At 42.5% G+C, this 24,709-nt stretch overlaps 1 protein-coding gene across 1 annotated transcript in view; it reads right to left on the bottom strand.

The window, feature by feature from the left end:
- Atp13a4 (ATPase 13A4) overlaps positions 1–24,709 on the bottom strand; it is a 145,582-nt gene that overhangs the window by 33,590 nt on the left and 87,283 nt on the right. Inside the window, 10 exon segments of the mRNA XM_051150538.1 lie at positions 1,645–1,756; positions 2,912–3,065; positions 3,289–3,375; positions 5,017–5,167; positions 7,067–7,128; positions 9,246–9,434; positions 9,987–10,144; positions 11,181–11,351; positions 12,755–12,889; positions 23,162–23,231. Of these exon segments, the coding sequence (XP_051006495.1) occupies positions 1,645–1,756; positions 2,912–3,065; positions 3,289–3,375; positions 5,017–5,167; positions 7,067–7,128; positions 9,246–9,434; positions 9,987–10,144; positions 11,181–11,351; positions 12,755–12,889; positions 23,162–23,231 (1,289 nt within the window).

The following is a 24,709-nucleotide window of genomic DNA, read 5'->3' on the forward strand; positions in this document are numbered from 1 at the left end:
GTTCCAATTACATCTTTATTCTACCGTTGATGCGTGTACTATCACTCTATAGCTAAAATTGTTTCGTTAAACAAGAAAAATGTTACTAGTACATTTCCCCTAGCTATGTTTTTCATATAAACACAAAGTATTTTTGCAGCTCCTAAGTTTTGCAGTAATATCGCAACTGTGCAAACTGAGACGACAGTGGACTTACTGTTTCTGCCTAAGAGTTACCAGCTAATGACTTCTGTGAGCTGCTTCCCTTGCAGCAAGACTGTGCGAGGCGTCCAGGCTACACAACACAGCACACTGCAGGAAGCCACTGCAGTCTCCTCCTGTCTGTTCTCAGGCTCAAGCAACTGTTCACTGTGTGTGTGTGTGTGTGTGTGTGTGTGTGTGTGTGTGTGTGTGTGTGTTTATGTGTGTTCACTGGGGAAGAGGGATTTGTACTCAGGGTTGTGTGTGCATGCAGAGGCCAGAGAGGACAATCTCCAGGCGTGTATTTCACTGGCCTAGAGCTCTCCACCTAGGCTAGGCTGGATGGCAGTTGACCCAGAGGCTTGCCAGTCTATGCCTCTTCATAAGTGTGATCACAAGCGCAGGCCACCAAGCCACAATTTCTAGTTGTTTCTGGGATTGAACTCAGGTCCTTGCACTTGCAAGGCAAGTACTTTCTCAACAGAGCCACCTCCCAATTCTGCCAACCAGTTCCCTTTGTTTTACTGGCATCAGCTAAAAATTACTATTTTTTTTTAAAATAATAAACTGCTTTCTTCTTCCTTTTAACTCCTATATAGGAGGGCTTTTTTTTTCCAGATAATATGTGCAGATAACAGCACATATAAATTCCAAGATGCTAAGGAAAGACGTGAAAATACAGTTATCACCAAAGAGTGCTGAGTCAGATGAATTTGAAAATAAGGATGTGGGACTATCTAAGTTTAAAACACTAAAAAATAAAATGAGCTTTGATTAAGCCTGCAAAAGCACAGCTAGTAGTGGCTGATAAAACAAAAATAAAAACAAAAACCTAGAAATGGCGTTTAAGGCAAAATTAACAGGATAGCCCCAAAATGGCCGAAAAACAACCAAAACAAAAGTGGGACTGTCGTTGCTGCAATCCATTTCATCTAAGAAACCTGAGGGTATTTTAATGTACATACACCAAGACTTTGTCTACGACCCTTGGAAGGTTTTTCTATTTCTCTGTAAACACTACCTACATGATGTAAACACAACGGACATACATTTGTTTCATTAGCTGTGTATTTCTTATTAAGAAGGTTTTTTTTTAATTTCTAAGCAAATGTGAAATTGCTTATTATTTCTAACCAATTTATATTATATCAGCATCAGGGACCCAATTTCAAACCCTAAAACACTGGCTATTTCCACATAACTGTTTCCACAAAACCCTAGGCTCACTTTAGATTTTGCATTTTAAACAGCTATTTCTCATCTGTTCTGCCAGGACTCCCATCAGCTTTGTGACTTGGGCCCAGCAGGATGACTGTATCCCCCCACTCGCCATATTCGGAGATGCCTATGCATAAAAACTGAGCATGGCGTGTTTCCCGGGCCCACCCCAGCACCCTTGAGTCCCATCCCAGTGAGAGGCATCTTCCCCTAACTGAGTCCCTCAGGAAGACCCTCTCCTTTTACCTTATCAAGGCCGTTGTGGGGCAGTCAGTTTCCAGCTTCTTGAAGGCCAGACCTATGACCCGGAAACCCTGTGTCGTGTAAATCTGAAGTTCGCTAATAAAATTAGCTGGTACTGTGAAAACAAAATGAACAAACAAACAAACGAAAACAGTATTACTATGCAATGTTAACTTAGCCAGTATGGGTAGAGAAACTCTTCACAATAAGACAAGTCTTACTCAAGAAAACTCACTTTTATAGCGGCACAAACGCCTTTAATCGCAGCATTTGGGAAGAAGCAGAGGTAGGCGGATGTCTCTAAGTTCGAGGCCAGCCTCATCTACAGAGTGAGTTCCAGGACAACCAGGGCAGCGCACACACACACACACACACACACATATACACACACACACATGCACGCACGCACGCATGCACACGCGGGCGCGTATGCGCAAACCTTTCTCAAAAAACAAACAGCAGCAGCAACAAAAAGTTAAATAGGCAAGGCAGTGGGAAGTTGTAACCATAACTATATTATCTGGGTTAACACCTTAGGATACAGCAAAGCAAAAATGAGACAGAAACACATGAAAAACAAAGAATAGGGAATGCATTGACTGTTCTCGTCTTCAAATACTTATTTAGGGTCCAACATGTACAAACTCTGCTCTACAGACGTCACTTTACTTGGGCTAAAATCAGTATGCTGGCATTAAAACTAAAATCAAAATGATCCTTGCCATGATTGGCAAGGCAGCAGAGCGTAGAGCACTCTGGGGGCTCCTGTACCGACTAGGAGAAAGTGGGCAGGCAGAGGAAAGAAAGTAATTTCTGGCTGAAGGACCTGATGTGCTCAGGCACGGGAAGGCCGGAGGGTCTAAGACAGCTCAGGGAGGCCCAAGATGGGAGAGACAAGACAGTAGGAAATCTTCAGTAGGGGCTGGAATCATCAAGGACTTATCTATGCTCTAAAAGGAATTTGAAACCTGGTGGGGGCTGTGGAAAGCAATCAAATGAGAAAATGCAAAAAGTAGCAGTCCGGTTATATGGAAGGAATCGGGGATGGCTCTTAAACTGGGGACTGGAAAATGGGTGGAGAGGGCCATTACCCAAGATGGAAAATTGGAAAATACAGAAGGTAACATTTTTAAACATAATTTTGGTATTGAGCAGGGAATCGTGATGATACAGCCAGGAAGCGGTGTCCAGTTGGCAGTGTTGTGGGGACAAGTTTGGCTGGAAACAAAAAAAAATTTTTTGACATTGTATGCCACATTCATTCACCAACCTGTGTCAGGTTGGCAAAAGCTGGCCACTCTCTCCGGGGCGCCTTTCATGAATGCCAGTCGGCCACCTCCCATCTCTTGGACAATGACTGTCATCCTCTGTAATGCTGATGAAAATGGAAACTGGTGCAGGATTGCAAGTCCTTTCTCTGGGACCTGGTTCGTGGGTGGGGAATGGAAAGGCACATACTGGAAAAGCATTATGGGTAATTAATTGCTCTCCCCCACCCACCCACCCACCTTGGTCCCTGCTTTACCAAATAAAGGAGAAATATAACACATTTTCCACATCATCAGCTCTAGACATCCTTGAGCATTCATTCAAATGCTGTGGTCAGAGCAGAGTTTCCTCTGGTTTGAATGCTATGGGAAGGCTTACCTGGCTAACTGTGTTTGTCGGCTTAACTACGATGGTGTGTGCCAGCATTTCCTTGATATGGACATCATCCCCAGAAACAGTCATTTCCTACGTCACAAATGAGATATTTCACTGTAGGGCTTTGCTTATTCTTCATACACTGATACTAAGTTTGCACCCTCCTCTTGCAAAGACACCCTTCCACCCCCACCCCACCACCCCACTCAGTATATTGACAGGCCTCCTCCTGCGGCTGGACTGGTGAATCAGACTTTTTCTACACTGGCAAAACAAAACAAAAGGCACAAGGCAATGAGAACGCTAGAACTTGAAGGACACGCACTTCTGAATTATTCATGCAATTTATGTGTCTTTCGCTGTTGGAATTGCTGCATAAAGGTTTGTTCTCTGTTTCTGAGGAGCTGAATGTGGAAATGTTGAGGACAAATCTCCAGGCTTATATTGTGTGGAGCAGGCAAACTCCCAGCCGTTCTTTCCCCCAGAGTCCCTGCTGGTCCTGCTGTTCCCTGTCCATCTAAAGTGGACTGAGAAGGGCACAGTTCTGCAATATGCATGATTATGATCTAGGAACCGGCTGTAATAAGGACTCTAAATTATAGGTGAGGAAACCATCTACCTAAAGATATTAAAGTTCTTTATAATCATCTAATTGAGTGGCTGATAAAAAAAAAAAAAAAATCTCAGGAGAGAAGCTATAACCTCTACTTAGAGGGACAGAAGCAGCACTCCAGAGCAGACAAGAGACTGCAGAGCCACCAAATCCATTAGAGGTGGGTTCTTACACAGTTCCCAGGGCAGGGAGAGAGCTGGCCTCAGCAAAGACTCTCAAGCCATGTTGTCTTCTACCTCCCTGGTTTGCCCACAGCCTCAGTAGCTCCAGAGATAAGAGTTCTTAAAGGCTATCTCTGAGTAAAGTTCCTTTGAGAATGTGGTAGCACTCCTCTGTCTTTTTATATGGTTGTCACTGCACGGGTTTGATCCCCTCAGGCCCCATAGCTGTGGGAACCAAGGTCCCACATGCAGAAAGACCTCACGAGGTTGAGAAGAGGTTAAGGCAGAACTGAAACTAGAACAGAGAGAGCCAGGTTCCTAAGCCACAGGAGCATCCGCTCTTGGAACTAGTGTGGAATCTCAGGGAAAACTCTGTAATGAATTTCTGCTTTCAGCAAAGGAGAATAAAGTTCTTGATTTCAATGACTCTCCGGCTTCTCCTAGCCATGTGGAAAGCCCTATATACGGGAATGCATTTTTTCCTTTCATTTTTTTAGTGAGAAACAAAATATTGTGTGTATTTATGAGATACAATGTGGTGTTTTGAGCTATATATATATCATAAAAAGGTGCAAGTTTTTATGATAATTAACATATCATCACCTCATTAAATTAACTCTAGAAAACTCTGAAAACAGCTCAAAGACTGGTAGAATTAGAAAATAATTATATAAGAACTATAATTGTATTGATAACTATTAAGCTTATAATAGGTGCCAAATATCTTAGAATTTACAAGCATACAAGAACTTACAAGTAAACCAAGGATTTTTTTTTTAGTGCACCATCTCTTTTAATCCCACAGCAAACCTACAATATACACACTGTTCAGATCAGAAAGCCAGGCTTAGACGAGTTGGAAGCCTTGTGCTTTTTAAGTATTAAAGGGTTGTGACACTTCTTGTGCTGTGTTGACATTAAGAAGCTTCTTGCATTCTCTGAGGGACAGCGACTTACCCACTTGGTGGCTTCAAACATTTTCAGGTCCAGAGGATCTCCCTGGATGGTCCCATCCAGAAGAATCAGAGAATGGCAGCTGGCCATAGCTGCACACAGTGGACCCTGGGGCAGGGCTTTGCCTGAGGCAAAGCTGTGGACTGCCTGGAATCTGAGAGAAAAAAAGAGAAAACAATTCAGTCCTGTCTCCTCATGCCAAAACACAGAGCTTCTTGGAGGTCTTTGATTTAGTGCGCATTGCTATGCTTTGCTCAAACCTTTGTGGGACAACAGTGTGTCACCCATCCTTCCTTTTAGTTTGGGAATGCTAGAAAGGCTGAGAGGCTGGTTTATGCTCCTTTTCTTACTTTGTCTTAACTTTCAGACTTATCTAATGCACAAGGGTGCAAATAACGAATAGCACTGCCCTTCGTTCTGAGGTCTGCTCTCACCCCAGCGACTAGGTCACTTCCCTTCTAGTAGTGGGCGACCTCCAGGTGCATTCGCTACACACCATCTTCAATCGCTCTTACAGGTCTGGGAGTATTTCCTGTAACTGTCTCCCAACATGTTGGATGTTTGGTCCACAGTAGACATTCCATAAACATATAAGTAAATGGATGAGGCTTAATTCTTGGAAAATTCACAAGTCATCCTTGGAAAGGACTTCATGAATCCCCTCTTCAACCCTGGCATCTTCTGTCCAAATTGTCACTATTTTCCTCAACACTTTCCACAGGAAGTGAGTTCATCTTTGGCCCCACAAGAGGACTGTTCTCTTCAGCTATGTTGGCAGTTCCTTCTAAAATGTAGAGCACAGCATTTGGATTGGGAGGAAAAAAAACTGTCACATCATAGCATATCTGAATTGACAATTGTTTCTCCCTATGACTAAGCAAGATTTGCTGCTTAGGGTCTCTTAGAATCCACTTGCCCTCCCTCCTCTTATGTTACCATCATTTGGGTTTTGAACTAGCTTGTAGCCCAGGCAGGCCTCGAGGCTGCAATCCTGCCTCCTCAATAGCTAAAGTTACAAGACCACACCGCTATGCACAGCCTGAAACATCCTTTGTGAATATGTATGTCATCCGCATAACGTAAAAGAACTGATCACAAATTGGACTTGATGCGTTTGAAAAGAAAAAAAAACAAGACACCAAGTTGGGGGGGCAGAGAAGGGAATGCAGGTCAGAGTGGAATTGAAGGGGGTGGGGTGAGGTAAATGTGATCAAAATACACTGTACAAAACTCTCAAAGAATTCATTAACAGAAAAGAGCTGCAATCAGCCTTGTATGCGTGAAGTCCTTTGTGGCTCAAGTTGGAAGGAAATGCTTTCCCTTTCAAACAATATTGTGGCACATGCACCACACTTGCAGTCCCGACCGACCACGGTGGAGGTCAGGAGACATGCAAGTAAATTCAGATGCGGCCACGAGAAGGCTAGGTTTTCAAATCTCTAAGACAGCAAGTTGAAAACTGCCACTCCTACCCCCAAAGGCCACCCCTCCCCACCCCTCTCCCTCAACCCCAACACCCGACTGGGACCTGCAAATACAAAGGAATCTTTTTCTCGATGACTCCGGTAGGCAGAGGATAAGGTTCCCAGAAACAGAGCACTAAGAAACAGAGTACGCCAGCTACTGTCCCATAAGCATCCTTCTTCCCGAGAAGCAGGATACGGAGTCGGCATTGCCCTTTCCTACTATGTCACCTCCAGGAAGGAGAGGGTCCTGGCACTGTCTAGATCTACCACTGACTGGCACCAGGCCAGTGTCAGGCCTCTGGCAAATAGGCTTAAAGCAAAGTTTACCCCAGAGAGTGTTTGCAAACTGCCCCGTTGGCTCCCCAGTTTGTGGGTGATGGGGCTGGGCTGAACTGCACGTTAATGTGTGTGTTCAGAGAGACCTGGAAAGTTCTAAGAGGAGAACTTAAGCCATCAACCTTCAGTAATCAGAGCTTAGCAAAAGCCAAAGCTCAAAGTGTGTCCATGTGTAGTCTAGAAAGTTAACATGAGGCTGGGGATGAGGCGAGATCACAGAAATCACAGGGCAGTCAGTCCGGGCTACTCACCCATTCTGGTCACAGGGGACAACTCCCCAAGGGTCCAAGCCACCCCTCGTTAAGGTGCCTGTCTGAACAGAAATACATCTTTGGATTACATGGAAGATGTACTCGGCGGGCTTCAGGGAAAGCAAATAATGTACACTTTAATAGAGAAATACACACAGGAAGACACTACCAACGTGGTTACTTTAAGGAGGACCACAGTAAGGTGGATATCGTGGCTCTAAGGAAAAAGTGACAGTGAATTCAAACATGACAGGCTTGAATTGGTCATAAACTTTTGTGTCCTCTGTGGTAAAAAAAGAGCAAAGCATCTCCCTTCACCCTAGGGGATGGTGTTGACTATCTAATGATGGATGGAAGAAAGGAAGAGGCCTTGTAAGACTGCTAAAACAACAAAATGGGCGGATTCCTATTTTTACAGTAGAAGGTAAAAGAGTGTCATCAAAACTGAGGATGGAGTTGGAATTTTACCTACAAAGCATTGTATAGAAGAAAACCAAACAAATAGCCTACCATCTGATTGTCTTTTCTTTCTTTCTTCCTTCCTTCCTTTCTTTCTTTTTTTTTTGGGGGGGGGTTAAAAAAGTACATGAGGATAATTTTCTCAGTGTAGCATAACAACCAAGAACTCAGGCTAAGTTGAAATACCATCTGTGTGAGTGGGAAAAAAAATCACATAATCTCTCCAGTGCCGGAACCCTTATCTACAACACGATCATAATCACACACAGTTGTCTTAAATATTAAATGAAACAATAGGCATGTGATTGGTTTGACATCAAGTCCACAGTATGACCTATTAATGATGATGAAAAAAAAAATTCAGTTGCTGCCCACTGTTTTGTTCTAATTTATGTTTCAATTGCCTCTTCCATCCTTGTTTCTTTTTCCAAACTCACTATATGAGATCATAAGTAACCTGGTTTTGCCCCCTTATGATGCTTCCCCGGTCATGGTGACAGAAGTGTGGTCATGGTGACAGAAGTGTGGTCATGGTGACAGAAGTGCAGTTATGGTGACAGAAGTGCAGTCATGGTGACAGAAGTGTGGTCATGGTGATAGAAGTGTGGTCATGGTGACTTTTCAATTCTCCACTAATCAGGAAACGCAGCTCCCATCCCGTCAGTGCTCCCAGCCTTCCATACACTGTGTAGTGGATAGAGTTTGCACATGGGAAGATGATGATGTTTCTCAAAGTGGATGGCGGTCATGGTCACAGAACAGTGAGAATGTACTTATTGTCAGGGCGCCAGACAAGCCAAATGTTTGACATGGAAAAAACTTGATCTTATATTTACTTCATCCCCATACACAAAATTATTAGTTAAAAGAAACTTGAGACAACGAAGATGTCCAATTGTGTTGGCTAGACATTCAAGGTTCACACACACCCTCTGCAAGCACCCTGCCTAAGTCCAAACCATATTGTCTTGTGCTGCGCTGTCACCGTGCTGGGCCTTTGCTCACCTTCCCATGCTGCCGGTAGTTGCATTGGGCCCTCTACATCCCACCTTTATCTGCTACTTGGTGTGTTTAACATAAACAAACACACAGAGAAAAAGTGAAGTGGGAGCCCCTTGGGAAACGTGGTAGACAATGAAGAGTTAGTTTTAAGCATAAACTACAGCTGAGAACACAGAGTAAGGATTGGCTCCATGGCTGTATTGTCAGCGAGAGTCTCATATTAACATGTAGTTTAATAAGCCCTTGTTTTTTTCCCTCATTCTGTAATTCAATACATACTTATTGAGCGTTAACTCAGTTGCCAGGGAGTAGTCTAAACATTGAGCATACAGCAGAAAACATAATAAACCACTTAATGTGCGTGTGCGTGTGCATGTGTGTGTGTATGTGTGTGTGTGTATGTGTGTGTGTGTGTATGTGTGAGGGTTTCAACTGCATGGAACAGAGTGTATTTTGACCAGTTTTTTTTTTTTTTTAACAAACTCTCACAGCTGAAAGGACCCTAAAAGATTCATTGATTCAGTTTCTGCTTCCTCTTTTGAAAAGGCCAGGGTCAGAAAATCCATTTCCCAGCTCTCTCTCACACACACAACCAGAGATAAAATAAGGTCAGCTGGCCATAACCTACCTATTATTTCTGCCTCACTAAAGAGAACAGCATCTGTCCATTACAACGGCAGTGATAAATGGCCCGGGGGCAAGGATGAAGGACACATACCTTGTCAAAGCAGACAAGGTTTAATTGTCCACATACATTGATCCTCTGCGGGCTAATGCAGAATATGCCCTTCTTTTTCAGCCTCCTCTGGGCATAGATGATGCCTGTGGTCAGGGCAGCAGGGAGGGCAGGGGGCACTGCAATGGTGATAACATCCAGAGCTTTCCTCACCACCTCCTCAGGAGGTTCCTGGACGAGAAAGAGTGTTCAGTCGTTAGAATTAAATCAGCAACGAGCAGCGTTGTGCGTGTGACCTCCCCTTCCCTGTTTGTTGTGGGGAGAAAAATGACATCAACAGGCCAAAGGGGCTGACCACCGTGGCTCTCAATATCTGTTCTCCAAAGTCCAACAAGAACGCCTATAACGGTTCTGCTGTGACCAACAATGCACTAGCTCACTGCGGCTCTACCAACGCTGAGCATCTCGTTTCATTTAGAGCTCTTCCTCGGATAGCTACAGAAATGCTACTTTTAGGAAATATTTCACTTTTCAAACTAAATATGGAAGTGGCGCAAAGCATGGGGAAATGGGCAGGAATAGAATCGTGCTGGCATTTCAGTAAACAAACCACTAGCCTACAAGATCTGATTGCTGTCCTAGAATTGAGCAACGGATCGCTCGCGTGGAGCTTGGTACCTGTAAACAGGCTTTGAAATAAGATCAGCATTTAGAAATAAAAGATATAGAGAAGAGAGAGAGAGAGAGAGAGAGAGAGAGAGAGAGAATACAAAGGTAGCTTACCCCACTGAGCACATAGACACACAGGGTATAGATCATGCCAATGGTGGCTGTCCCTACAAGGCACAGGAGGAACCTGATGGCATCCCTGTAGAGCTTGAAATTCATGGGCTTGGGGTAAAGGATGGATCTCACGAGGTCCCCCTTTGCAGTGTTGAATCCTGAAATGACAAATGCACATCCCACATGTTCAGGATCTCACTGCTGGTCGTCTTCTAAACATCTGCACTGCCTTGGCCTGCTTTAGAGAAGCATTTCTCAACCCTGTGGGTCACGACCCCTTTGGCAACCCTCTCTCTCCCTAAAAGTATTTACATTGCAATCCATAACAGTAGCAGAATTACAGTTATGAAGTAGGGACAAAAAATTAATTTTGTGGTTGGGGAATCAGTACAACACTGTATTGAAGGGTCACAGCACTAGAAAGGCTGAGACTCACTGCTCTACAGAATCTAAACCTAAAGTTTAACCTATATAAAACAGTAAATTATGAGGACAATGCATAAGGCTAGAGGGAAAATTCTTTACCTTCCTCAGAGCCTGCTACTCTCCCTGGCTTTCTTTTGCTCTGCTTCTAACTTTATTGCATACCAGACATGGGGAGCCACACCCAGGGCAGAACACAGCTTAATTTTAAAGAAGTGGCCCTGTGAACGCACATGCGCATGCATACACACACGCACACATGCACGCATGCGCACACTTATATGTATGCTTTGCTTGAATTAAAATCAAGCGCCCCAGTAAATACTGGCGCACTCGTTTTTCTAATAGCTTTCACTGCTAAGTTTTGAGCTTCAAGCTTCCTACATGGAAGGAGCTTGGGATTGTGCTTAGAGGTGCTGAGTTTCTGGGCCAGCTTTGTCAGCGTTTAGTTTATCACTCCTCAACTGTCCACATTGTTCATATAGTTTTGTAGTCTTCATGCACACAGTAGAGTCAAGGGGTGGGCAGTAAGCATCTTCGTTGCTGGCTTGGTTTATAAGCTGCAAAGCACATAATTGTTGTAATCTGTGCCACTATTTTTGCCAACATGCACATGCCAGCCTTCAGTCAGCAAGTCGACATTTAAAATACACAGACTTATGTACATTTGTTGTGCTATCCAAAGACTGAACCCAACCTAATAAATGTAAGGTACTAGACACACTAAGCGGGAAGGTGTCATTGCAAAGAGATTACAAAGAAGATGCTCACCTGTCTGCAGGACCACTGCTCTCACGGTCCCGGAGCCAGCTGCCTTGGCCTGGATGACCACTGTACCACAGAAGAGAATGTGGCGTCTGGGATCTGCTTCAGTCTGCATCTTCCAGGGTGCAGAGCTAGCCATCTGGGATAGCGGCATTTTAGTGACAGGGATGCTTTCTCCTGTATGAAAAAGATCACATTATGAGATGCGGTGCCTTCCCCACAAAGTCACACCTACATTGTCTCGAGTGTCACAGAACTGCATCCAGAGCCTACTGTGGATGCAAGCATAGGACCTCTTGATGAGAGTTCTGTACTTCAGAAAAGGGGAGCAACATGTAACGCCAAATGCCATATCATAAGTACTGTATCATTTTCGGTTAAGGACAGGCATTCAAATAGGCTGGGAAGAGACATTTATGGAAGAGCAAACTGTGTGGTATAGAACCTGGGATGTAGGGAGTGGGGAGCCATAAGGCCTATGCAGATGCTCAAAGACAAAACCCTAAGTGTGGTACAGTTAAGTGTTTGATTTTTTTTTTTTTTTCCTGTAGGCCCTCTAGTGTCAGGAGGTGTGGAGATGGTTAACTGCTTTAGTTTACAGAGTAACACTACAATTACTTGTAAAGCAAAATTCTCTATCCACGATGCAAGGAATGAATCTTGTGAGGATGGTGGGTGGGTGTACAGGCAGCTGAAGAGAGATCACGGAAGTCACAGTGGAAGGGAATGGGACCTGAAACACGGCAGATGGCGTGGAGGTAGAAAGGAGCTACGGGTTCAAGAGATATGTAAGCTTATATAGGAAGGAGATGAACATCCTTGTCTCTGTTCATGCCTGTTGGACCTGCTGGAGAGAAATGGGTTTGCCATGCACTTCAATAGGAACCATAAGACATTGCTGTGCTTCTATTGGTCCCAATTTCATCCCTGGAAAAGACATCCGCATCTTTCGGAAACCTCATTATCACGCTTCCCAAGTGGAAAATCACAATGGGACAAGCTTGAATGAGTCACCTCTCTCTGTATCTCAGATGCGAAGACTGTGGTTTAGGAATGGCTTCTAAGGTCTACTCCTCAGATCAGCGTGCTGGTTAAAAATGAAATGAAGTCAGTCCAACACGTACAGTGCACATTCTGGAAGTGTCCGATTGGTCCAAGGTTGCATTGGGGACTTTTGAACATTTTCAGTCTAGGCTATGAGCCTTTGGCCTTGTGGGTTTTAGGATATCATTGGTGGTTTTCAGACCTTCCAATTCTAAAAGGGACATTTTATGCAACTATGTTAAGAAAATATGCAATTTTGAAAGATCTAATGAACCTCACAATTTTTTAACGTAAAATGAGAGGGTTGCCATAACCTTTTGTTCGAGAAGAAAATGCTAGCCATTCGGTGAGTTCTGACTGCACTGACTTGAGCACAGTTTTGATTTGGACTCTCAGACACCACCACAGCAGGACTGAGCAGGAGGGTCTCACAGCAGCCTCATATCTAGCTCTGAGCAGAATTGTCATCCGGGTGGAGGATGAGCCAGCCCCGAGCCAGCCCAGCAGAGGCTGCAAACATGGAGCTCCAGCCGTACCTGTCAACATGCCTTCATCTACCACACAGCTGCCGTCGATCAGAATGGCATCACATGGCATTTGCACTCTGCTCCCTGTCAAAATTAGTAAATCTCCAGGCACCAGGAGGCGGGATTCCAGGTCTTGGGCTCCAGCTGAAAGTGTGAGCAGTGACAGTCAGGTTATGGTCCCACAAAAACAGCCCCATCATGGCTCCATGTTAGAGATTCTTGGAGAAGCAAGTAAAGCACATCAAAAGAGATGCCAGTCCTCACCATCAGGTCCAGCACTGAAGAAAAAAAAAAAAAAAAGGAAGGGAGCAAACTGCATGAAACAAAGATGGCAATGATGAAGAAGCCAAGAAAAAATAATGACAACTTCAGAATATTTGAAGCTTACAGAAAAAAAAAGGCTAGTATTTTTCATATAGAAAGACATCTTCAAAGAAGATATGGACATCAACTCTGTAATAAATTGCTACATACTAATAGTACACACACACACACACACACACACACACACACACACAGTTGCATGTTAAATATTTGAAAAGCTGCTTGTTTTGACTCCTCCCTTCCTGGTTACCTGTCTTGATGCCCTAATTTCTTTCTTTCTTTATTCACTCTCAAAGAGGTCATGGAACTGAGCATATAGGAAGCTGAGAAGAATAGTGTTAATTGTCAGTCTTACACCATCTGGAAGGAAGGTCTCAGTAGTGGGACTGTCTCTTAAGTTAGCCTGTGACAATCTCTGTGGGGAGCTGCAGATGAGTCAATTGACTGAGAAGACCCATTGTGGCGGTTGGACTGAGATGTCCCTCATATTCTCAAGCATTTGAATGTGTGGTCCCCAGTTGGTGGCTTCGTTTGAGAGGCTTAGGGGGATTTGCTGGAGGAAACATGTTATTGGGAGTGGCTTTGAGAGCTTAACCACTTGGCTCTCTCTCTCTCTCTCTCTCTCTCTCTCTCTCTCTCTCTCTCTCTCTCTCTTTCTCTCTCTATCTCTCTCTCTCCCTCCCTCTCTCTATTTCTCTTTCTTGCTCTCTTGCTCTCTTGCTCTCTCACTCTCGCTCTTGTTCTCGCTCTTTCTACTTTCTGTTTGCAGTTAGAGACATAAGTTCTCAACTGTTCCTGCCACTATGCCAGCCTGTTGCCACACTTCCCCACCATGATGGTGAGGGATTCTCAACCCTCTGGAACTGTAAACCCAAATAAACTCTTCCTTCTCTATAAGTTGCCTTGGTCATGACATTATATCACAGCCACAGAAAAGTAACTAAGACACCCACCTTCAATGTGGGTGGCAGCGTCTCATGGGCTGGGCCTGCACCAGATGAGAGGGAGAAGGGGAGGAGAGTACCAGCAGGCTTTAACTCACTGCTCTCCGCTCTGGACTGTAACTGCTTTATGTTCCTGCCACCTTGACTGAGTCTCCACAGTGAGGACCGTGAATTACATCACTCTTCTGTGGCTATGATGAAACGCTATGACCAAGGCAACTTTAAGAAGGAGGGGTTTCCTACCCAGATCTAGCCAAGGGACTGAACATTCTCCACAGTTAAGTGGAGACTGGGGACTGACTTTCACATGAACTCTGGTGCCCCATATTTGACCACGTCCCTTGATAGGGAGGCCGGATGGCACTCGGAGGAAGGATAGCTGGCTACCAAGAAGAGACTTGATACCCTAGCATCATATTCAGGGGGAGGAGGTCACCCTTATTCACAGTCATAGGGAAGGGGAATGGGGTGATAAGTGGAAGGGAGGGAGGAATGGGAGGATGCATGGGATGGGATAGCAAATGAGATGTAATATGAATGATTTCATTTTTCAATTAAAAAAAAGAAGGAGGGATTTATTTCGTGCTCGTGCTTCTGGTCCATCAAGGCAGAGAAGTCTGGCGGCAAGCGGGAGTGACTGCTGAAAGAGGAAGCTGAGAGCCAGCTCACATCTACAGCCATAACCAAGAAGCAGAGAGAGCACGCTAGGAATGGCAAAACACTGTGAAACCTCAAAGACCTTGCCCAGTGTCACACCTCCTCCAATAAGACCGCACCTCCTAATCCTTCCCAAACAGTTCCACCAACAATGGACCAAGTTTTCAAACATTCAAGTCTGTGGTGGATGTTTTCATTCAAACCGCCATAGGCTGTAACCTGGAACTGTGGGCCAAACAAACCCTTTCTCCCGGGAGTTGCTTTTGTCTGGTTATTTTATCACAGCAAGAGGAAATGAAACTGTGCAAGTGGCTGGGAAGATGGTTTGCGGGCTACTGGTGGTGTTGGAGTCTGGGTGGCTTTAAAGGTCATGTGCATGGCCTTGGCACTGACAGACAGAGCCCAGGTAAGCACCATACAGCTACAGTGGCTGTGCCCTGCTGTGGAATGTTGGGGTCTGAGAGGTAATAAAGGGAGTGAGTGGAAAAATCAACAATAGTGCAAAACTGGTCACATCCAAGCTGAATTGATATAGTAAGCAGATTACTGAAGTCAATGAAAGTCAGATTTATTTCAGAAAAAAAAAAATGGAAGCTCAAATACAGAAAGAGATAAACCTTGAAAGGACCCTGTAACGTGGAGTTGGAGACATCATTGAGTAATAGAGAAGTGATAAACACACAAGCATGTAAGTATGTAGGAATGCCGACACATTAATATGGCTCTGGCCTGTGGTTAATGCATCCTCTCTAATATTTAAGTGCAGTGATGCCCTGAGAAGGACAAGTGCACTACACATTCAAATGTTGGGTTCTTGGTTCCAGTCATATTCCAACTTGTCCAAAGCAAAATCATGAAAACCTCCTAAAGGAAAAGTTTATTACAGGCTGTCAAAGAAATATATAGTATAAGCTGGAAACTTAAATTAAATAGAAAAATTGAATTAAATGGGAAAATGTCCAAAGGGCAATGGAGATAGACCAAGTAGAAATCAAAGCTGCCAAAATCTGTAAAGATTTTTAACAAAGTAAATAATAATAGAGAACACTACAGTCATTGAGTAAATAGGGTTTCATGAATTCATAATGGCATACATTAGTGGGTAAAGAAGTAAGGAAAATAGATTCGTTTCCTTGCAGCAAAATGGCAATTAAATAATTACGAAGTTCAAATTAGAAAATCCTTATTTATCAAGTATAAATGTAATAATTAAACCAAGAACCTTCCATTAAAAAAATAAAGCTAGTGGATGAAAATTTAATGAAGATAGTCCATTTATATGGTCTCAAAATATTTCTCAAGAAAAGAACTATTAATTACCAAAGGAAAAGAAGCAAAGTTACAAAAAAAAAAGAACTTGCAGACACCGCATAATTAAGTAACCCAAGTTAACATCACTAGTAATAGAACAAATTAAATTATGTACATCCTGATAGGAAGGAACAAACACACATACATACACACACACACACATGCATGCACACACGCACTCACGCACGCACATGCACATGCACATATACGTGCACATGCACACATGCATGTACATACCTGTGATTTGCCAAAGCCAAACATAGAAGCATTTTACAAAATGACCAGAATGGGAGATTATAGGTCATGGAAGAAACAACTGAAAACTAGAAACAATATGTAGCAAACAACATCAGTATGTGACCCTGGATTCCTTTCCAGAAATAACATTACTGAGAAAATATGACGAAGAGAAGACCATGCATTGTTAGCATGTGTCAGTTAGCTTCCAGATGACATGACAGTTTCTTCAGGAGGATTCCTGGTCTCTAAAAAAAAAATGCACACTGAACTATGTCAAGATGGTGGAGACACGTGTCCGCAATTTATTCTCTTTTTTCTTTTGTGTCTGTATGTATAAAATATACATGTGTATATGCATGTTTGCATGTGGGTGGGTGGATGCATGTGCACATGAGTGAGTGCGCATGTGCGAGCTCCAAGCTGACATAAGTGTCATTCTCCATCACTTTTGACTCAGTGTTTTGAGGCAGGGTCTCTTGCTGAACCCAGAGCTGAGGTTTCTGACGTGGCTGGCTAGTTTGCCCCAGAGACCTCCTGTCTCTGCTTCCTGAGCACAGGGACTTGAGGCGGCTGCCACACATGCCCAGCTTTTACACGGACCCTGGAGAACAGGACTTCACTCCTCACATTTGCTTAGTGACTGCCATATTAGCTGAGCCACCCTACAACCCCAGCAACTTGTTTTTAAATCGTTCTGGAAAAATAGAGTGACCCCTTTTTACAATTTCTCTGTACAACAACAACAAAAAAAAAAGAGTAGGGAGGTGAATATACATGAGGTGGTATTGCTTACCTCTCTGACTAGAAAAATCAAGCATTTCTGCCAGCATATTCTGTTGGCATCACTGTGAGGAAATAGGCACTCACACATTTCTAATCTAAATGCAAACTGGCACAATCCCTACTGAACGAAAGTTGGCAATACTTTTCTGGCAAAAGTGTGTTTGCATTTATTCTCTAATCTAGAAATTTTGCTTCTCAAAATCTATACCAAAGACATACCGATGAAAAGATGAAAGGACATACGAAGAAGCCTTTTATTGTAGCACTATTTATGCTGGGAAGCCACATGAAAGGATGGCACATTTATAAGTAATGGAGAGTGTGTATATATTCTGTCATAAAAGGCCCTGGAAACATTAGTATGTAAATATTAGTCAAATTTGGTATGCCTTTGTTCATTTAAAAAAAATCAACTGTAATCATGTCACTGTTTTGCGTGCATAATATAAGCTATTAATTTATATGTAATTTTCTTATATTTATAAATGTAAGAATAAACTAAGAACCAACAAAGGTGATTATAATGAAGAAACAAGGCAAAAGAAGGGGAGGAAAGTTGAACTCTTCTGAATATCTTATATCTTATGAATTTAAATTTTAAATGTGGAGATATTTTTAGAGTGGCTGTATAAAATAAAAATAAATTGAAAAGCTGATGCTAAAAGTCTAAAACAAATGAATGAATTGAATCCATTGCGCTGCCGGCAGAACCATGCAGGGAACTATTTTTAATGACACCGAAGCATATTTATTAAATCACACTGTATATTGGGCTCTGTTCCTAATGAGCTCTCACAACTGGGGTGGGGAACTCTTCAGAACATTGTAAATTGTTTTTTCAGACTTTCCTCATTGCTGAGAGTGCTGGTTTGTTGCTTGAGGCTGTTGTATTAGCAGATTAAAACAAATGAGCTGTTCTTGGCTATCCCTGAGACCTGGAACCACCAGTGTAGAGGAGAAGCACAAGGAAAAAAAGAAACATTTATATCTAAACTCAAATTGTAAGTGTTGTCAAGAACTTGTACTTCACTTTATCTTAAATTCTGCACCAAGGATGCTTCTGAAAATCCCTGTGAACAAGGACTCACATGGTGGAACTGAGATCCCTAACACTCTGCCTGCGCACTCTCAGCAAATGCATGATAGAGACAAGTAAAGAATGAACAAATATTTACTTTTTAAAAAATAGTTATGACGGTATCACAACTACTGAACACTCCATGTGAGAAAGAATATGGAAGGCTCAGGCCCTGGCAACTGCAAAATACAGATGAGGGGCCTCAAAGAAGACCTAAAGAAATCTACATCTATGCGGAAAATATCCAAACCAGTGAATATGCTGATTTTCTACAGTTGACCTAGAGATGTAATATCGTACTAATCAAAATCTCATCGAATAAACAATAAAAGAAATTGTTTCCTAAGACATTTTGAAAAGAAAAGAGTCTGCACTTTTTACTATATGTCCTCATTTTTACAACAAAATACTTGGCAATAGCCAACTTGAGAGAAGAATGGTTTACAGTCCAAGAGCACACAGTCCATCATGAAGAGGAGCTCATGGTGCCAGAGGCAGCTGGTCACCGTGCCTGCACAGTCAGGAAGCAAAGAGAGAAGCTGGTGCTCGGCTGACTCCCTCCTTTTTTAAAAAATTTATTCATATTACATTTCAATAGTTATTCCATACCTTGTATCCTCCCATTCCCCCTCCCTCCTGCTTTCCCCCTACTCCCCTCCCCTATAACTGTGACTGAGGAGGACCACCTCCCCCTGTGTATGCTCATAGGGTATCAAGTCTCTTCTTGGTAGCCTGCTATCCTTCCTTTGAGTGCCACCAGGCCTCCCCATCCAGGGGATGTGGTCAAATATGGGGCATCAGAGTTTGTGTGAAAGTCAGACTCCACTCTCCACTCAACTGTGAAGAATGTCCTGTCCATTGGCTAGATCTGAGTAGGGGTTCAAAGTTTATTGCACGTATTGTCCTTGGCTGGTGCCATAGTTTGAGCAGGACCCCCGGGCCCAGATTCACCTGTCATAATGTTCTTCTTGTAGGTTTCTAGGACCCTCTGGATCCTTCTATTTCCCCATTCCCCCATGCTTCTCTCACCTAGAGTCCCAATAGGATGTCCTCCCCTCTGTCCCACTTTCCTGGTAAGTGAAGACTTTCATGGGACATGTCCCCTTGGCTAGTGTCCAGATATAAGTGAGTATATACCATTTGAGTCTTTCTGCTTCTGGGTTAACTCAATCATTATGATCATTTCTAGTTCAATCCATTTGTCCACAAATTTTGGGAATTCCTTGTTTTTAATAGCTCAGTAGTATTCCATAGTGTAAATGTACCACAGACTCCCTCCTTTTTATTCAGCTCAAGACCCCAGCCCATAAAATGTTGCCACCCATAGTTAAAGTAAGACATCCCACCTCAATTAACTTGATGAAGATAATCTTTCATAGACATGCTCAACAACTAAACTGAGATCATCACTCACAAATATTCCCAGGGACTTGACTCCTGGATGACTTTAGGTCATGTCAGGTTGACAGCCAATATTAACCATCACAGCCCATCCCTTATCAACATGTCACTCAAATATATCATTTTAAATTGTATTTTAAAAATACACCACTCTTATTCCTTAGACGCTTCCTTTTCAGCTTGTCACATGATATGCATTTAGTCTGTCTCTACAAGTCTCCAAAGTCTTGCATGGTCGCAACACTATTCAAAAGCCCAAAGTTCAAGTCTTATCTAACACTCAAGACAAATTCTTAACCGTGAACACTTGATGCTCTCTCTCTCTCTCTCTCTCTCTCTCTCTCTCTCTCTCTCTCTCTCTCTCTATCAATCAAGTTAGATATTTTTATCATACAATGGCACACTAAACATTCTGATTTCATAACAAGGAGTTGTCAAGGCAAAGCATGATCTAAATGTGGGAGAGCAAATATTAAATTCTACACCTCCATATTCAGCCTTTGGGGCTCATAATGTAATCATATGGTCTGGAAAGGGTTTGGGTAACTGCACTCCTCCACTTCTGTCACTTACAGCACACAACGCCTCTTTCTTAGGCCAGTTCTACTCCATGCCTACAACTTTCCTAGTCAGGCATACCATTGCCCTAGCATCCTGGTATATCTCCTGAAACTTAAACTCTACGGATTTGATCAATAGCCTCTTGGGGACTCCTTGCAAGGACTCTGACCTTGTCACACATTTCCTAGCTACAGCAGCTCTCAGGAGCCATGGACCACAACCATGGATTCCATGACCTACCCCACATTGCATCCAAAATCAATTCAATATGGACAATGCTGCCTCCAAAATCAATTACATATGGACAGTGCTGTCAAGGTCTTCTGCCAGCTTGAGGTATAGCCTGGTCTCTTTGGACTTCAGCCATATCAGCTTCTGTATGATAACCCTAGAGAAACCTTTCTTTAGGCAGTTCGTTTACTGGAGCAAAAATTCCTATTAGCTGCATTCTCAATTTCAGTTCTCTCCTTTCAGATGAGTTTGCATTTCAAGTCTCAACCTTTGATGAATGGGTCTTGCTCTCCACAGTACATTTCTTGTTGTCCCAGTGTAGAACAAGATGCTTCTATTTAATAATTCCAACCTCCTTTTCAGTATGTACGTTGACTCTAAAGTCAGTCTCTTTTCCTCTCCAAACAACTGCACATTTTTACATCCTTCTGCCCAAACTTCTGCTCCTTTTCACTGTGTACCTGGCTAAGGGCTACAGCCAATGAGTGTTTTTCTGTCAAGAAATATTCTCCACCTAATCAATTAATCCACTACTTTTAAGTTCAACTTAACTTAAGTTCTCCAGGCATGGGCAGAATGAAGCAAGATTCTTGGCCAAAATATCACATGAATGGCTCCTATCCCAGTTGCCGGTGGAGTCCTTATCCCTCTCTTAAACCTAATGAACCAGGCAACCACTGTGTTTCTCTGTGCTTTTCTCTTCTTTTGGGTTTCCATTAGAAAGGCCCATTAAGCTGTGTTTTCACCATGCTAGGACTTTCCTACCTGAGAGCACCAGACTCTTCCACATTCTGGGCACAAAATAATTATAAAGGCCTGCGACCTTCAAAGACACACATGGTCATGTTTACCAGAGCAACACCACCACTTTCCAGGACCAATTTTCTGTATTAATTACTTTTCTCATTGCTGTGACAAATTAACCAACAATAAGCAACTTAAAAGGGGATTTACTTTAGCTTACAGGCTGAGAGAATCCATTCCAACCCTGAGAGAAGTCTGGCAGCAAGAGGTTGAGGCATCTGGCCTCATTGCATCCAGTCAGGAAGGAGAAAAGAGGAGGATGCTAGTGTCCAGTTTACTTTCTCCCTTCCACTCAGTCCAGGATCTCAGAACAGTGTCACCCACTGGGAAAGTGCATCATCTCAGCTCAGTTGGCATAATAATGATAATCCCTCACAGGCATGCTGGGAAGCTATCCTGATCCACATGATTATTCATAGGTGTGTCCAGAAGCTTGTCGCCATGGTGACTCAAGATCATTCCAAATTAACAACCCATATAAACCCAACCAGGGTAGGAGGAGGGGGTGTTTTATACATCAAAGTAGGGTTGAGAGAGAATAAAACTGAAGCCCTCACATTACTTATTCAGATCATACTAAATAAGATCATGTAGCAGGTCCTGGGATAACAAGAGACTAGAACAGTACAGGAGGACATGGAGTCCAGGCATTGGTCCATCTTCCTAGACGTCAGGCTCTTAGCAGAGGTGCAAAGGCAACCACACAACACACTAGTGCAAAGTCGATCTTCTTTCAACAAATGGCATCAGAGTACGTAAATGCCTGTTTGAGAAAAGCAAACATCAGTTCAAAAGAAGCACAAAGCAGAATAGTGGAAACACAATGGGGAACCAGAACTCCAAGATGTATGGATAAGCCTGGTGATCATGGAATTTGCAAGGAAGCCTTAGGAATTAGACTGGACGTAGGATCTGTAAAGGGAAAGGCTCATTCACTGCACTTTAAGAAATGTGAAAGCGTTTACCCTTTGAAAGATGCTTTGAATAAGTAAGAAGATACATCATAGACTGAGAGGAGATGTCTGATAGCAGACTGAAAAGTTAATAATGAGACAATCTGCTCTGCGAGAGATACAAATGGATACTTCAAAAGAGGCATGTGAGTCACACACAAACCCTTGAAAAGAAGTTCGGGGCCATTAGCCATTGGAGAAATGCAAATTAAAGCAATAAGATACTTCTACAAATGAAAGTAGCTAGAATTAAATAGATTGGCCACACTGAGTGCGGGCAAGAATATGGAGCGGAGACTGTCATGTGCAGCGGGTAGAAACGGAAATGCTACAATCACTTTGGAAAATAATTTATTCACTTCTTCAAACGTTGCGCATCTACCTCTGTAACTGGGTATGTGCTCACAGGGACAATGGAGGATGTCTGTGAGAGGACTCATACCCAACTGTCCACAGCACAATGGTTCATAATAACACCAACGACCAAAGTGAGATCATTCACATATTGACCACAGGTGAATGGGACAAATATACGCCCATGTCATGAGATAGTTTAGGGAATAAAAAAAAAAAAAAAAAAAAAAAAGAATGTACTGTTAACACTTTTAATAAAACAAGTGAATCTTACATTGTGGGCTTTGGTCTCCTCTTGCCAAACTAACTCAAAATATATTATAAAAGACAGAAGTACACATCTTACATAATGACATTTATGAGCAACTCTAAATAGAGATGTTAACCTATAGTGACAGAACGCGGATAAATGACTGCTTGTGTGTGAGGGAGGTGAATAGGGAGGAAGGACGATAAGTGGACTCAAGGAAGCTGCAAGGAGTGAGTCTTGCTGTTAACTTGATGATCTTGATTGTTTTATGAGTATACACATTTGTCAAAATTGACTGAATTCTACACATTACTGGTATGTTTGGTTTGCCATCCTAAATCAACCCCTAGAACGTAGGCTTTCTTTGCGTAGTAAAGAGAGCTCAGATTCCTCTTTCTTATAAGCAAACATATAAGAAAAATACACGTGCAGGTGAGTTAGTAGGAACAATCAGAAAAGCCAAAGTTATGTCACTTTCTGATTGCCTTTGGATATAACACATAGGTATAAAATAGTGGAACTTACCTTTTCTCCCATACACAGAGACTGTAATGCTATTATGTGATTCAACAAGATGGTGCAGTTTTACAGATTGCTACAAAGAGAAGGAAAACAGACATTTATCTTTTAAGTATAAACCCCCAGGTATTACTCAGCATGGTGTTAATCCACTGTAAACATGGAGGGCTATGAGCATATACAGGAGGAGGAGGTCCCCCTCAGTCACAGACATAGGGGAAGGGAGTAAGAGGGAAATGGGAGGGAGGGAGGAATGGGAGGATACAAGGGATGGGATAACAATTGAGTTGTAATATGAATAAATTAATAAAATATTTTTTAAAATAAAAATTAAAAAAACAAGTACTATTTATGTATTACCAATTATGTCTAGTCACCCTTTGCTTGGTATAAAATAAAGACTTAAAACTGAAAGTCTAAAAAAAAGAACCATGGAGGGCCAGGTGAAGATCCTTGGTAGGAGCGAGGGCTGAGTAACCTATCACTCAGGTGAGAAGCATCTCCTCTCAGCAGTATGTATTCTGTAGCACAAAGGAATTTCCAAGAACAGGCTTTCCACTGGTGATTTGGTTTTATAAATGAACTACACTGAGAGTGAGTCAAAGCAAAGAGACAAAAATAAATAAATATGTTTTATTCCACATTATGTGAATGACCTTCTAACTGGTTCTGGTGCAGGGTGGTTAAGCTTTCCAATCATTTCAGATTTTCATTTTTTATCCTACTGTCCTTATTTGAGACACTCCCTAAAGGGACAGACTCACAGGCTCTACCTCTCCAGGGCATGGGGAGGGGGGGTGGCCTGTGGGAAGCTACTGGTTGCTGGAAGAGAGAGTGTGATTTTCTTCAGTGGTGTAGTCACTGGTAAGTTGACCATACTCCAGAAAACAATTCCTAATTGATACTTATGCAGGTAACCCTAATTAAACTCAGTGGGTCACTCACACAACCTTGTTGGGATGAGGGGCTTCAGGGGGGTTAGGAGGAAGGACGGGAGAGAGTAATGGGGAAAAGAAAATGACCACATAGATGGTAGATAGATAGATAGATAGATGATAGATAGATAGATAGATAGATAGATAGATAGACAGACAATAGATAGATGATAGATAGATAGATAGATAGATAGATGATAGATAGATGATAGATAGATAGATAGATAGACAGACGATAGATAGATGACAGATAGATAGATAGATAGATAGATAGATAGATAGATAGATAGATAGATGTAGATATAGATGTGTGTGTCAGAATTGTCATGGATTTAATACACTCTATGCATTATTTCTAAATCTGATAACTGTGTCCCAAGAATATTTATTACAATAGGATAATGTCAAAAAGGATTACACTACTAACTCATCCTTTCATTCATTTGTACGCTCACTCAACCAACATTTACTGAGCAGCTCTTTCTATACCTAAGGTTCTGGTGAGAAAGGAGATAAAATGGAAGACAACAAGAACATTACCGTTAATCGCCAGTAAATTTACTGAAAGAAATATATTTCACTCAGGTAGCAATACAAATAAATATAATTTCAAACAATA

This window comes from Acomys russatus, chromosome 8 (assembly GCF_903995435.1).
Source record: "Acomys russatus chromosome 8, mAcoRus1.1, whole genome shotgun sequence".
Taxonomy (NCBI): Eukaryota; Metazoa; Chordata; class Mammalia; order Rodentia; family Muridae; genus Acomys; species Acomys russatus.